A 14,208-nucleotide genomic window follows, 5' to 3' on the forward strand; every position below is an offset into this window, starting at 1 on the left:
CCATTCCTCTTACACGGCACACACTATAGGGAATAATGATCCCGGCAATAAAATATTAGGCGTTTGGTTATGGTAGACGATTCTTTATCCAGTATATATAAATATACATAGCCCCCCCCCCCCCCTCCTATACGGATAGAACGGCTGCTGTTAACAATTAGGGTATGTTCACACGGCCTATTTACGGACGTAATTCGGGCGTTTTTGCCCCGAATTACGTCTGAAAATAGCGCCTCAATAGCGCTGACAAACATCTGCCCATTGAAAGCAATGGGCAGACGTTTGTCTGTTCACACGAGGCGTATATTTACGCGCCGCTGTCAAATGACGGCGCGTAAATAGACGCCCGCGTCAAAGAAGTGACCTGTCACTTCTTTGGCCGTAATTGGAGCCGCTATTCATTGACTCCAATGAATAGCAGCGCTAATTACGGCCGTAATGGACGCGGCGTTCAAGCGCCTGCACATGCCGGTACGGCTGAAATTACGGGGATGTTTTCAGGCTGAAACATCCCCGTAATTTCAGCCGTTACGGACCCCCGCCGTGTGAACATACCCTTAGTGTTCGGCCTTCGGTTTAGAGCATTCTGTACATCGCGGAGCAGAGCGCTATCCAGTAACCACCCGTCTCCTGCCCCTTTAAACTCCTTTCTGTGGAGAGTGGGGGTTAGAGTCAGTGCGGCTGTGACTCACAAAACTATTCCAGTCTTGATACTCCAGTGATTCTCAGACTAAGAGCTTCAAGGACAAAGACAGACAATCATCTCCTCAGCAGCAGGTATAACATTTAATCGCACATTATCTTTCATTATCTATAGTTTGTGCTTTAAGGATGATCCATTTTTGGCTCTGAAAGTCTTTTTCTTGTCCAGATGTAGCAGAGTTGAATATGTCTTTAGACTTTTTGCCTGGTCAGTGCATCATGACAACTTTCTGGGATAATGGAATAGGTTTACCTGTAGCCCTATGTAAAGCCACAGGTAACACATTGGGATATAATGATGCCTTAAAAAACTCAGCACTGCTACATCTGTTAGAATTATTTTCTCAAAATTCAGCTAATGTAGGATGCTGAACTGAACAAATCACATGGAAATGAAATCTTCAGCTGTCCTTCATGCTGAGAAGGTAGTTTGAGGCTTGTATATACTGACTCGACTTGGGAGGTCACCAAGAAATGGGACCTGTATCTATATAGCGAAACATATACACTGTAAGGTTATCACTAGTCAACGCTCCTACAGGTCAACTGTTTGAGGTTTGCTGATGGATCATGTAGAATAGAGATTAACACTGACCAGCAATGAATGCTACTGAGGAGGTCTTCTACATGAGTTCTTCAGATGGACTTACTTCTCCTCTTAGCACTTAGATACCTGATGTAGGGACAGGTGGACAACGTGACCAAGTTCATTCTAGTGACAAGATACAATTGAAGGTCTAAGACAGGCAGGGACGTGACACCCACAGATAGAAAGTTCTCAAATATCCACAGGACCACCAACCATCAGCTATCATCACGGGCTCTGGGCTCTATAGTATGAACAAGATGGCATGGTACTGAAGTTCTACTTTCTTGGTAGGTGGCATGGTAATGATGTTCTACTTGGTAGGTGGCATGTTACTTAAGTTCTACTTACTTGGTAGGTGGCATGGTAATGATGTTCTACTTGGTAGCTGGCATGTTACTTAAGTTCTACTTACTTGGCAGGTGGCATGGTACTGAAGTTTTGTTGCAGGTGCCATGGTATTGAAGTTCTACTTGGCAGGTGGCACGGTATTGAAGTCCTACTTTCTTGGCAGGTGGCACGGTATTGAAGTTCTACTTTCTTGGCAGGTGGTATGGTACAGAAGTGCTTCTAACTTGGTAGCTAATGTTCTACTTGATAAGTGAAATGGTAGGTACTAAAGCTCTAGTTTCTTGGTAGGTGGCATGATAGTGAAGTTTTACTTGGTAGGTGGCATGGTACTGAAGTTCTACTTACATGATAGGTGGCATAGTGATAAAGTTCTACTTTCTTGGTAGGTAGCATGGTACTGAAGTTCTATTTATTTGGTAAGTGGCATGGTACTAAAGTCCTACGTACTTGTTAGGTGGCATTGTACTGAAGTTCTACATGGTTGGTAGCATGGTACTGAAGTTCTACTTACATGATAGGTGGCATGGTACTGAAGTTCTACTTACATGATAGGTGGCATGGTACTGAAGTTCCACGTGATAGGTGGCATGGTACTGAAGTTCTACTTACATGATAGGTGGCATGGTACTGAAGTTCTACTTACATGATAGGTGGCATGGTACTGAAGTTCCACGTGATAGGTGGCATGGTACTGAAGTTCTACTTACATGATAGGTAGCATGGTACTGAAGTTCTACTTACATGATAGGTGGCATGGTACTGAAGTACTACTTACATGATAGGTGGCATGGTACTGAAGTTCTACTTACATGATAGGTGGCGTGGTACTGAAGTTCCATGTGATAGGTGGCATGGTACTGAAGCTCTACTTTTTATGTAGGTGGCATAATACTGAAGTTCTACTGACATGATAGCTGGCATGGTACTGAAGTACTACTTTATTGGTAGGTTTCATGGTACTGAAGTATTACTTTTTTGGTAGGTGGTATGGTACTGAAATTCAAATTAGTCGTTAAATGACATGGTACTGAAGTTCTAGTCAGTTGTTGCAACGTAGGGCAACGTAGAGTAGTAGTTACCATCAATGGACTGCCCCAATGCGGGTATAGGATTGAATCATCATACCAAGGGAACATTAACATGGAGTGGTCACCCCTGATAAGTACAATGTATCTTCACAGCTCCACTAAAAGCCCTAAGCAGAAACATTACTCTAAAATACAGAAATGTAGCAGAGCTGAATGTGTCATTAGACTCATTGGGACAACACTATTTTGCATGGAGATAACCCGCAGGTCTATGCGCACAATTAGCACTGCTAGATCATAAAATTAATTTGCCTTTATTTCCCCTCCCCTAAAATAATTTATACTAAACCCAGACCACTTTTATTACAGACATCATCATCACCATGGATAATTCTACTATTTTCCCGTCCTCCCCCAACCATTTGGCTCTTCAAAGCGAAGAAGAAGAAGACTATGCACCCATAGAAGATCTTCCTTCAGAGCTGGAGACCACACTACGGTACCTGTCCATTATAATTTATAGCATGGCCTTCTTGCTGGGAACCGTGGGCAATGGCTTGGTGATCTGGATTGCCGGTTTTAGGATGAAGAGGACTGTTAACACTGTGTGGTTTTTGAACCTTGCCATTGCCGATTTCATCTTCACGTTCTTCTTACCGTTGAGTATCGCTTACACAGCCCTTGGCTTTGATTGGCCATTTGGCACCTTACTATGTAAATTTAACAGCACCGTGGCGTTCTTGAACTTATTTGCCAGTGTCTTCCTCCTCACTATTATCAGTGCCGACCGTTGTGTCTCAGTCGTAAGACCCGTATGGGCACAAAACCATAGGACCACAAGGTTGGCCAACGTCATAGCGCTATCCATTTGGCTGGTTGCCTTTTGCCTCTGCTCACCATACCTGGCCTTTAGGGACACTATAAGAGATAATGAAACCAACGTGACTCATTGCTATAATAATTATGCCTTTTCCAGTGACTTTGATGACTTGGAGGTGGTGGCCCTTAGGTCGATGAGGCACCAGGTGATGATCTCCGTCCGTTTTCTTTTTGGGTTCTTGCTCCCTTTTGGGCTTATCTTAGTTTTTTATTCCTTGATGGCCCTCCAGTTAAGAAGGAGTCAACATTCTTGGTCCAGCCGACCATTCAAGGTCATGGGCACGGTGGTAGCTGCTTTTTTCCTTTGCTGGTTCCCCTACCATATTCTATCAGTTTTAGAAGTCGTCATGCACCACTGGGACAACAAAGGATTAAAATCTGCGGTTCTTATAGGAAGTCCTCTAGCTACGAGCCTGGCTTTCTTCAATAGCTGCTTAAATCCATTTCTTTATGTCTTCTTGGGGAGGGACTTCAAAGAGTCCTTGCGTAGGTCCATCCTTTTGGCCTTTGAGAGCGCATTTAGTGAAGAACATGGCAAAAATAACTATAGCCAAGGGAAGTCAAGATCGGTCTCCGACCAAGAGTCTCAATTTACATGACTGAGCAGCCTGGACTCTTTGCATTAGAATTTCTGGATCTCAGACCTCACGTGAGTTCTTCTCTAGCCTTTATGACACATGCGGAAGCGACCAAATACCTTGTTTTCTACTGTTAAGTGACATCGTTTTTTTGGGGGGCTTTTGGGCGGGAGATTCACATTATTCATGGGTCATCAGAAATGAAGATCTGGTCGTACTCAACTAAGAGGGTGTCAAGAAGGTCTTATTTGTGCCGTAAAAGTTTATCCTATATGTTATCGGATGAACCTTACAGATGAAGCTGTAAGGTTGGATTTAACTCTTTGGAGTGCATTGTAATAACTCTGCAATAACAGTCCTATGTAAAACCACAGGTACTGCACATATTTATATCACAATGAGTTCTGCAAAAGAATAACTCATCTCTGCTACATTGTATCAGTCATGTTCTTGTTTGTAGATGTGCGATAAAATAGTGATAACGGGGGAGGGGGGCAGAGTGCTGCTCTTGATAATAAGGAACATTATAGTCAGTCGCTTCCCAGTCTGGAATGACTGATAATACGGAACAATAGATTGTTTAAGAGAGATAAAATACACTTTAGTTTTCAGCCTCTATAAATGTTCTTGTAGCTTATGGAGACAGTTGCTTATTTTTGCAATAACGGAAATGCTGACAGTCTACGTACTCCGCTGAGGTCATCTCATCCACAACTGTGTATATATATATATATATGCTGGCTCTAGTATACCTTTAAAATATATGTCCACCTTTAAAAGTTTAGTCTCTCTGTAAATACATTATATTACTTACCTGATCCTGAGTTACAGCCTGTATTAAACTCAAGAGCTGCAATCACTATTCTGCTGGTGGAGTTACTGTGTACATACATTACATTACTTATCCTGTACTGATCCTGAGTTATATCCTTCATCTCCAGAGCTGCACTCACTATTCTGCTGGTGGAGTCACTGTGTACATTACATTACATTACTTATACTGTACTGATCCGGAGTTAGATCCTGTATTATACTCCAGAGCTGCACTCACTATTCTGCTGGTGGAGTCGCTGTGTAGATACATTATATTACTTATCCTGTACTGATCCTGAGTTATATCCTTCATTTTACTCCAGAACTGCACTCACTCTTCTGCTGGTGGAGTCACTGTGTATATATATTACATTACTTGTCCTGTACTGATCCTGAGTTACATCCTGTATTATACTCCAGAGCTGCACTCACTATTCTGCTGGTGGAGTCACTGTGTACATACATTACATTACTTATCCTGTACTGATCCTGAGTTACATCCTGTATTATACTCCAGAGCTGCACTCACTTTTCTGCTGGTGGAGTCACTGTGTACATACATTACATTACTTATCCTGTACTGATCCTGAGTTACATCCTGTATTATACTCCAGAGCTGCACTCACTATTCTGCTGGTGGAGTCACTGTGTACATACGTTACATTACTTATCCTGTACTGATCCTGAGTTACATCCTGTATTATACTCCAGAGCTGCACTCACTATTCTGCTGGTGGAGTCACTGTGTACATACACTACATTACTTATCCTGTACTGATGCTGAGTTACAGCCTGTATTATACTCCAGAGCTGCACTCTGTATTATGCTAGTGGAGTCACTGTTTGCATACATTACTTATCTTGTACTGATCCTGAGTTACAACCTGTATTATACTCCAGAGCTGCACTCACTATTCTGCTGGTGGAGTCACTGTGTACATACATTACATTACTTATCCTGTACTGATGCTGAGTTACAGCCTGTATTATACTCCAGAGCTGCACTCTGTATTATGCTAGTGGAGTCACTGTTTGCATACATTACTTATCTTGTACTGATCCTGAGTTACAACCTGTATTATACTCCAGAGCTGCACTCACTATTCTGCTGGTGTGGTCACTGTGTACATACATTATATTATATTTCCTGTATAGATCCTGAGTTACAGCCTGTATTACACTCCAGAGCTGCATTCACAATTCTGATGGTTGTTATTGGAAACATTTGACATGCTTCTTGACAGACACATCCCTAACAGCAGTTGAGCTCTTATACTCCAGGGGGGGGGGGGGGCAGTTTGTTTTTCCTATGTCAGATTATAGTACAGTACCTGGTGTATATACTACAGTTCCTAGAATGCAAGCTGTGAGCAAGAAGGGAATGATGGGAGATTTCAGCTCTGAAGCTTGCATAATGTAAATACAGGCTGTAATTCAGGATCAGCCCAATATACGTAATGTATGTTGTTCTATATATTAGTCCTATGAATTAATGTAGCAGGTCCATAGCTGTTGCTTCATGGATGAGTGCAAGCTCAGAGACAGAATTTGGTCAGATATATATTAATAAAGCTTATTTTTTGTTTAACGATAAGCTGTCTAAACTTTTAATATACATTGCATTTCAATTCCTTACAATTTACAAAACCTCTGCTTGCTGCTGGTGCATTTAAACAATCCTTGTTTACATCCAAAGGCTGAAAACCCAGCAGAGCTAACAGAAGGTTGCCAACACTGATACATTGTAACCACCTGCAGCTGTGTAAGCAGGACTAGGTCGGGACAGATTTCCAGCCTCTGAATATAAATAAGAATGTTTCTATTTACTGAGAGCAAGCAGAGTTTTTGAACAAGTAGAGGAATCTAAGAAAGTAATTTTTCGGGTTTACACAATTTTTCATTATTCTGATCTTGCTATCATGTGATTCTGTTCATTGACACCCAGCAGAGATCTTGAACAAGTGGAGGAATCTCAAAATCTACATATATAATAAAGAATATATTTTTCAGCATATTGTCAGCCTATTGCATGTGTTAAAAACTGTTTTGTCATGTTGGTAAACGTTTGCATTGCTCCAGTGCATGTCAAATATAAAAATAAAGCAACATTGCAAAAGGTCTTTGATAAATATCTTCTATCATTTTGTGTATACAGCTCATATGCAGACCTATGTGTCTAAATGCTTACAGGCTACAAATAAAACCTGTATAATCTGAACCTGTAGTCATGTGTTTTTGTTCACTGACTGTAAGCAGAGATTTTGTACAAATATAGGAATCTTTCTATATTAGAAAGCTAAATTAAGTTTTACTATATGATTTAGCTTTATTTAGATAAGACTAGAAAACCCCTTTAACAACCAGATTTGCATGGGAAATTAATTCAAAGATACGACTGTGTGTTGCAAAATATATGTGCACCCTATTAGGGAACTCTGGATTAATAGAGGGGGTCCCCTGCTCAGGACTCTCATCTATTTGTACAACTAGAAAGGTCAACTCTTGCTCTGGAGGACCCGGTTCGTCCATGCATTACATAGACAGTTCATTGATTCCAATGAGAACTATGCAATGCTTAATTTCTCCTGTGGTGGCACTGTACACTTGTTGACAGGTTCCTCTACAGCTGATCAACTAGCAGCGGGACACTCTCTAAGCAGCTAATCATCGATGGACCCTACAAACAATCCATGATTGTCCAAAGTAGAATAACCATTTAATGACAGGCTTCACAGAAGATTCAATTGGCACATACACCATTCACATGAGGTTTGAGGTGTAGCGATATCTATGCAGCAGCAAATTTTTCAGTAGAAAAAGTGGTTGTGCTCACTGCTATACCGTAAAAAAGTGCAAAGGGATCACATGAAGGAATATACGTAAAATTCAAAGCAACTTCACTTCTTTATTTCCGAGTGCATTCGATAAAACACATGGACAATACGGGCAGACTGAGCGGAAAGCGGTACCAACAATGCACAGGCTCGGCCAGCTGCCCCTACATATCATACAATTTTTTGGGACAATTTTGATGCTACCTATGTGTATTGCATTTCCGATACCTTTCTACAGCACATTAGTTTATGGACTCGATATATCGATGATGTACTTTTATTATGGTATGACACATGTACCTAATTCATCACGTACCTCAATGATAATCATGGTAACATGTGTTTCACAGCTCAATTTGAGGATCAAAATATCGAATTCCATGATTTTAATCTGTATGTTCAAGATGGTTTACACAAAACAAAGGTTTATCGAAAACCCACCTCCACTAATTCATTGCTACACTTTGACAGTTACCACCTTCTACATGTTAGAAGGGCAGTCCCATATGGACAATTCCTTAGGTTACGTAGAATCAACTATAGTGAGGAGGTTTTTCTTAGACAGGCAGAAGACCTTAAATCTAGACTTATGGCCAGAGGTTATCCTCAAAATGTTATTAAAAAGGCCTTTTGTGGAGCTTGATCAATTGAGAGACAGAGTTTCATCTATGGTAAGAGTTAACCCAGACAGGCCAAAAAAATTGTGCTGTCCTTTGGTCATAGTCCTATGTCTGAATTTTTAAGTCAGAATATTGTTCGCCATTGGGATGTCATAGAAAATGATAGCGATTTATATAAGGTAGCAAAAAAAACAAACTATTGTGTCTTTTAAAACAAGAAAAAATTTGAGAGATGAATTAGTAAAAAGTAAATTTGTTTTCGGTCAAAGTACACGGCTGGATCGTCCCATTGGTATCATAAATGTGGAAACTGCTCTTTTTGTAAACAGGTTATTAGGGAAAATGCATCAGATTGGGATCGGTCTTGTTTGAAGTCAGAACTTTCTTTACCAGTCGCACGGACTATGTTCTTTATTGCATTAAGTGTCCTTGTGATTTTATTATATTCGAAAGACAATAAGATCTATGTCCATCAGATTTCGGGAATATTGTAGATCGATAGCCACGGGTAATGGCTCTCCGAAGCTAATCCGGCATATAAGAGAATGTCACGGAGGTGATGTGAGTTTATTAAGAGTAAGAGTAGGTCACAATAAACATGAAACATTGTTATAAAGGAGATCAAGCTGATCGCTGGTTCAGAGTCTGTGGACCCCATGGGGTTAAACGATCGTAATGATTGGCGCACTATGCTAGTTTTTCTCCCATAGGGAGGGATATGTTCACCTTGTATGGGTATAAGATGACATTTTTCATGTTTTCATTGTATTTCTTATTGTTGCTGTTTTGTTGCCTTCTTTCTTTTATGTTTTTTTTGTGTTTATTTTAATTGTTACCATATATGTAACTTTGTTGCAGTCATGAGATTGCTATAAATACGCGAGGCACCAGGATGACGTGTCAGATGAGCCGAAACGGCTGCCGCGCCTGTTTGTAGAGTACGAGCACTGCGTATGCCCGTATTGCCCATGTGTTTTATATTTTATGCACCTGGAAATGAAGAAGTGAAGATGTTTTGAATTTGGTGAGTGCCGGGCTTACATTTCTTCTTATATATTCGCACCTGTCATAACTCGGAAGCTTTACCCCATAGATAACACATCATCCTATTACCAGGAGTTGTGCCAAATGACAAACTCAACTCTTCTGCATCTATATATCAGACTACTCCTTTAGACAAAAGATCCTCTGTACAAGTCAGCAGGGAACTAATATACCCATATAAAATATTCAATTCTCGAAACAGGGATAAAGCAATGAAAACCTTACTAATCGTCCTGGGGGTAGATACAATATCTCCTTTTTATCACTATAGACCTTTAACAGCCAGGAATAGAGGAAGTGTTACAATGTAGCGGGGATTTCCTAATATATTTAGAGAGGACCTGTCACCTCCCCTGACATGCCTGTTTTAGTAAATACTTGTGTTCCCCATGAAATAACAATTCTGTAGCATATTTTCTTAGAACTCTATGTTGTGCCATTGCTCTGTTATTCCTCCTAGGAAATTATGGATAAATTGACAGATGGGTGTTACCAGTTGGGATGTGTCTCTACAGAGACTGACACTGTCCAATCAGAGCTGACAAAGTGAGACTGTTTTGGAAAACACCTCATTGACAAGGGAAATGGTAACACCCAGTTGTAAATGTATTCATTAATTTCCAGTAGGAATAACAGAGGAATGGTACAACACAGAATTCTAAGAAAGGGAGCTCCAGCATTGTTATTTCATAAGGAAGACAAGTATTTACTAAAACAGACAAGTTAGGAGAGATGGCTGGTCTAACCAGACTGGGATGCTTATAGGACTCCTCTACTAAACTTTCAACCATCTAAACAAGTCACTACTATAATCAAATTCATAAAGAAGATCTAAGAACTGTCAGGGTATGTTCACACGCTAGCAGGCTTTTACGGCTGAAATGACAGACTGTTTTCAGGAGAAAACAGCTGCCTCGTTTCAGCCGTAAAAAGCTCCTCCTCGTATTATGCGAGGAGTCTGAGACGCTCGTAAATCTTGAGCTGCTCTTCATTGAGTTCAATGTAGAACGGCTCAAATTACGTTGCAAAGAAGTGCCCTGCACTTCTTTGCCGAGGCAGTCAATTTACGCGTCGTCGTTTGACAGCTGTCAAACGACGACGCGTAAATTACAGGTCGTCAGCACAGTACGTCGGCAAACCCATTCAAATGAATGGCCAGATGTTTGCCGACGTATTGTAGCCCTATTTTCAGGCGTAAATGGAGGCATAATACGCCTCGTTTACGCCTGAAAATAGGTCGTGTGAACCCAGCCTCAAGAAACCAACATTCTCTACTGATTCATTCTATAATATATTTATAGTGGTCACAGCTCTATACTTCTCATACAGAGCTCCAAGCCCCCTGCATAACCACACAGTTAAATTATACAATTCTGTCTGCTTGCAGCCACCACTAGGGGGAGTTTGGGAGCTTTCTGCATACATTTATACATTGAATTCAGTATACAGTAAGGCCTATGGCATGTGTGCCGCCTGAGTCCCGTCCGTGATCCGTGGAAAGATAGGACATGTCCCATCTTTCCACGGATCGGAGAGTCGGGTCTATTTTCACGGATTGAAAAACTATTGGGTACCACTCGGATGCCATGAAAAACGGCTCGAGTGGCACTTGGTCGTGTTCAACTGGCCTAAGGTTCACCTAGTGATGGCTTCAGGCTGCCAGAATTGTATTCTTTTAAAAGGGAGCTCTGTCTCTTATATGGATATACTGGGAAATATGTTGGACCTAAAATGACTTGGTATTAAAAGGGGGACATGCTTCTTTATGAAACACTCCAGAAAAAACATTGTTTTATATCTAGTACAGAGACTGAGGGGGCGGTGCATGACACAGGGATTCTCACTGTTGTACTCAGTATCTATCTATCTCATATCTATCTATCTATCTATCTATCTATCTATCTATCTATCTATCTATCTATCTATCTATCTATCTATCTATCTATCTATCTATCTATCTATCTATCTATCTATCTATCTAATCATAAAAATAACTGCAGTGGCTGCAAAAATATTACATCACATTAACCGACAGGCCATATATGATTTATCTAGTACAAAGAGTGAAATAGTAAGGATAAAATGAATGTGTGTAAGTGATTATTTATTAGGGGTTAAGGTTATCAGGTGGCGCAGAACATGATATAATTTTTAGGCAATTCACTGCTGGTGTCTGGCTGTACTATGAACAGTCTGCTCTGTGGGCTCTACTGTGCGGAAGAAACCTGCAGTGATGAAACTCTAATATCTGTAGTTCCTGATTTTTAGGAACTATTGTTACTTCTCAGTTATATTCTTAGATTACAGTCACCAGCTAAATGGTTACGTGGGAGTATATACGGACTGTACTGTATACAGACATAACATTTAGTGCTTAACTTCATCTCTGGGGTACTGGTGTAATGAAGCACTATCTATCCATCATTCATCCGTCCATCCATCAATCCACAAATGCATCCATTCATCCATCTACACATCCCTACATCCACCCATCTACAAATCCTTACTTCCGCACACTCATCCATCCATCTAATTTTCTCATCCATCCATATACACATCCCTTACATCCACTCATCTATTCATCCAATCATCCAACCATCCATCTACCAATATGTCCACCGATCTGTCCTCCATTCACACTTCCTTACATCCTTATAACTATCCATTCATCTTCCCATCCATCCAATCACCCACCCATCCATCATCCATCCATCCATCTATCCGCACATCCCTACATCTATTTATCCACTCATCCATTCATCCTTACATACATCTATCCACCTACACATCCATCCACACATGCCTACATCCACCCACTCATTTATCCATCCTTCTATTTACTCATCCATTCATCTACACATCCCTACATCCATCTACTCATCCATTAGATCATCCACCCATCCATCCGTCAATGTCCACCTATCCACCCTTTATTATCACATCTTTACATCCATCCAACCACCCACCCATCCATCATCCATTCATCCATCTGCACAACCCTACACTCATCCATTTACCCATTCGTCTGCCAATATGTCCACCCTTCCGCCCTCCATTCGCACATCCTTAGATCCGTATACCCATCCATTCATCTATCTATCCATCCAACCATCCATACATCCATCCATCCATTCATCCACTCATCCATCCATACATTTATACATTATTACATCCATCCACCTATCCGTGAAACCATCAAACATTCATCAAAAAATCACTACATCGCTCCGTTAATCTATATATCCATCTCTCAATCCATTTACCCATCCAACCATCTATTCATCCATCCAAGCAACAATCCACTCACCTATCTACATCCATTGGCACATCCCTACATCAATCTATCCTTCCACTAATCCATCCAGCTGCTCATCCCTACATATATCCATCCAGACATTTATCAACGCCTCCATCCACCTTCCTATTTATTTACCCATCCATATATCCATCCACCTACCTACCCTCGATTTACACATCCCTACATCTGTTGACCCATTCATCTATCTACCGATACATCAGTCCATCCATCCATCCATCCATCCATCCATTAATTCATCTACCAATGAATCCAATCATCCATCCATGATCCATCCATCTATCAACCCATTCATTCATCCATCCATGCATAATTCCATCAACCTACCCACCCTTCATTCACACATCCATCAACACACCGACTTATCCATGCACTCACCTACCCATCCACTCGTAAATCCATCCACCTACCCATCCTCCATTCAAACATTCTTACATCCGTCTATCCATCCATGCATCCATCTACCAATTCATCCAGCTACCCACATACCCATCCATCCATTTAATCGTCCATCCATCTATCCGTCCATGCATTTATCCATACATTCGTAAATCCGTAAATCCATCCACCTACCCACCCTTTATTCACACAACATTACATCCATCTACCCATCCCTACATCTATCTACCCATCCATCAATCTACCCTTCCATCTACCCACCCACTAATCCATCTATCCACCCATATACCCATTCATTCATCCCTCTATCTATCTATCTATCTATCTATCTATCTATCTATCTATCTATCTATCTATCTATCTATCTATCTATCTATCTATCTATCTATCTATCTATCTATCTATCTATCTATCCATTCATCCATTCATCCATCCATCAATCTACCCAGCAATCCATCCATACATCTACCCTTCCATCCTTCTAACCATCTATCCATCTTCTTATCTATCCATCTGCCCATCCATCCACTCATCAGGGGTTGGCAGCAGACCAAATGCACAGGAAAGTCAAACAAAGTAGTGGAACTACTAATAAAACCACTATACAAAACCTAGATCTCTCAGAGGACTAACAGGTACAACAGTACAAACACACACATACTGACTATGGAGGGCGGCTTCATTCCAATCACTAACAGTGATCCACTGTCTAAATTCTGCTGAATATACCTCAACTGTCCTGTCTCCCTGTTTCATAGCCCGAAGATGAGCAGCTGACGATGTTGCTGCATCCGAGTCATCATACAGAACCCTCATAGTTGGCAGGAATGCTTCCACGCTTACCCGACCTAAACGACGGCGCACAACTGGGCGGCGTTCCCTATACTGGTACAAGTGAAACTGACAAACGGAAAAGACAGAGACAGTACGAAATAACAAAGGGTAACCTGGGAAGACACGGAGAGAGAGGCAGGGCAATTGCGCCGTGGACAAGTCTGGGCGCAAAAGGCGGAGTCAGGCAGGCAGGGTCAAACCAGGAGAGTGCGGAAAAAACAAAA

At 41.1% G+C, this 14,208-nt stretch overlaps 1 protein-coding gene across 1 annotated transcript; it reads left to right on the forward strand.

The window, feature by feature from the left end:
• Positions 1-689: 689 nt before the first annotated feature.
• LOC142661597 (chemerin-like receptor 1) lies at positions 690-6,181 on the forward strand. Its single transcript, XM_075839020.1, has 2 exons — positions 690-777; positions 3,037-6,181. Exon 2 carries the CDS (start codon positions 3,051-3,053, stop codon positions 4,143-4,145), a length of 1,095 nt encoding a protein of 364 aa, XP_075695135.1. The 5' UTR covers positions 690-777; positions 3,037-3,050; the 3' UTR covers positions 4,146-6,181.
• The last annotated feature ends 8,027 nt before the right edge of the window (positions 6,182-14,208 follow it).

Source organism: Rhinoderma darwinii, chromosome 10, assembly GCF_050947455.1.
Source record: "Rhinoderma darwinii isolate aRhiDar2 chromosome 10, aRhiDar2.hap1, whole genome shotgun sequence".
NCBI lineage: Eukaryota > Metazoa > Chordata > Amphibia > Anura > Rhinodermatidae > Rhinoderma > Rhinoderma darwinii.

What these genes read in the sequence shown, in the direction of transcription:
- LOC142661597 (XM_075839020.1), top strand. Translation starts at nt 3,051, where the DNA reads ATGGATAATTCTACTATTTTCCCGTCCTCCCCCAACCATTTGGCTCTT.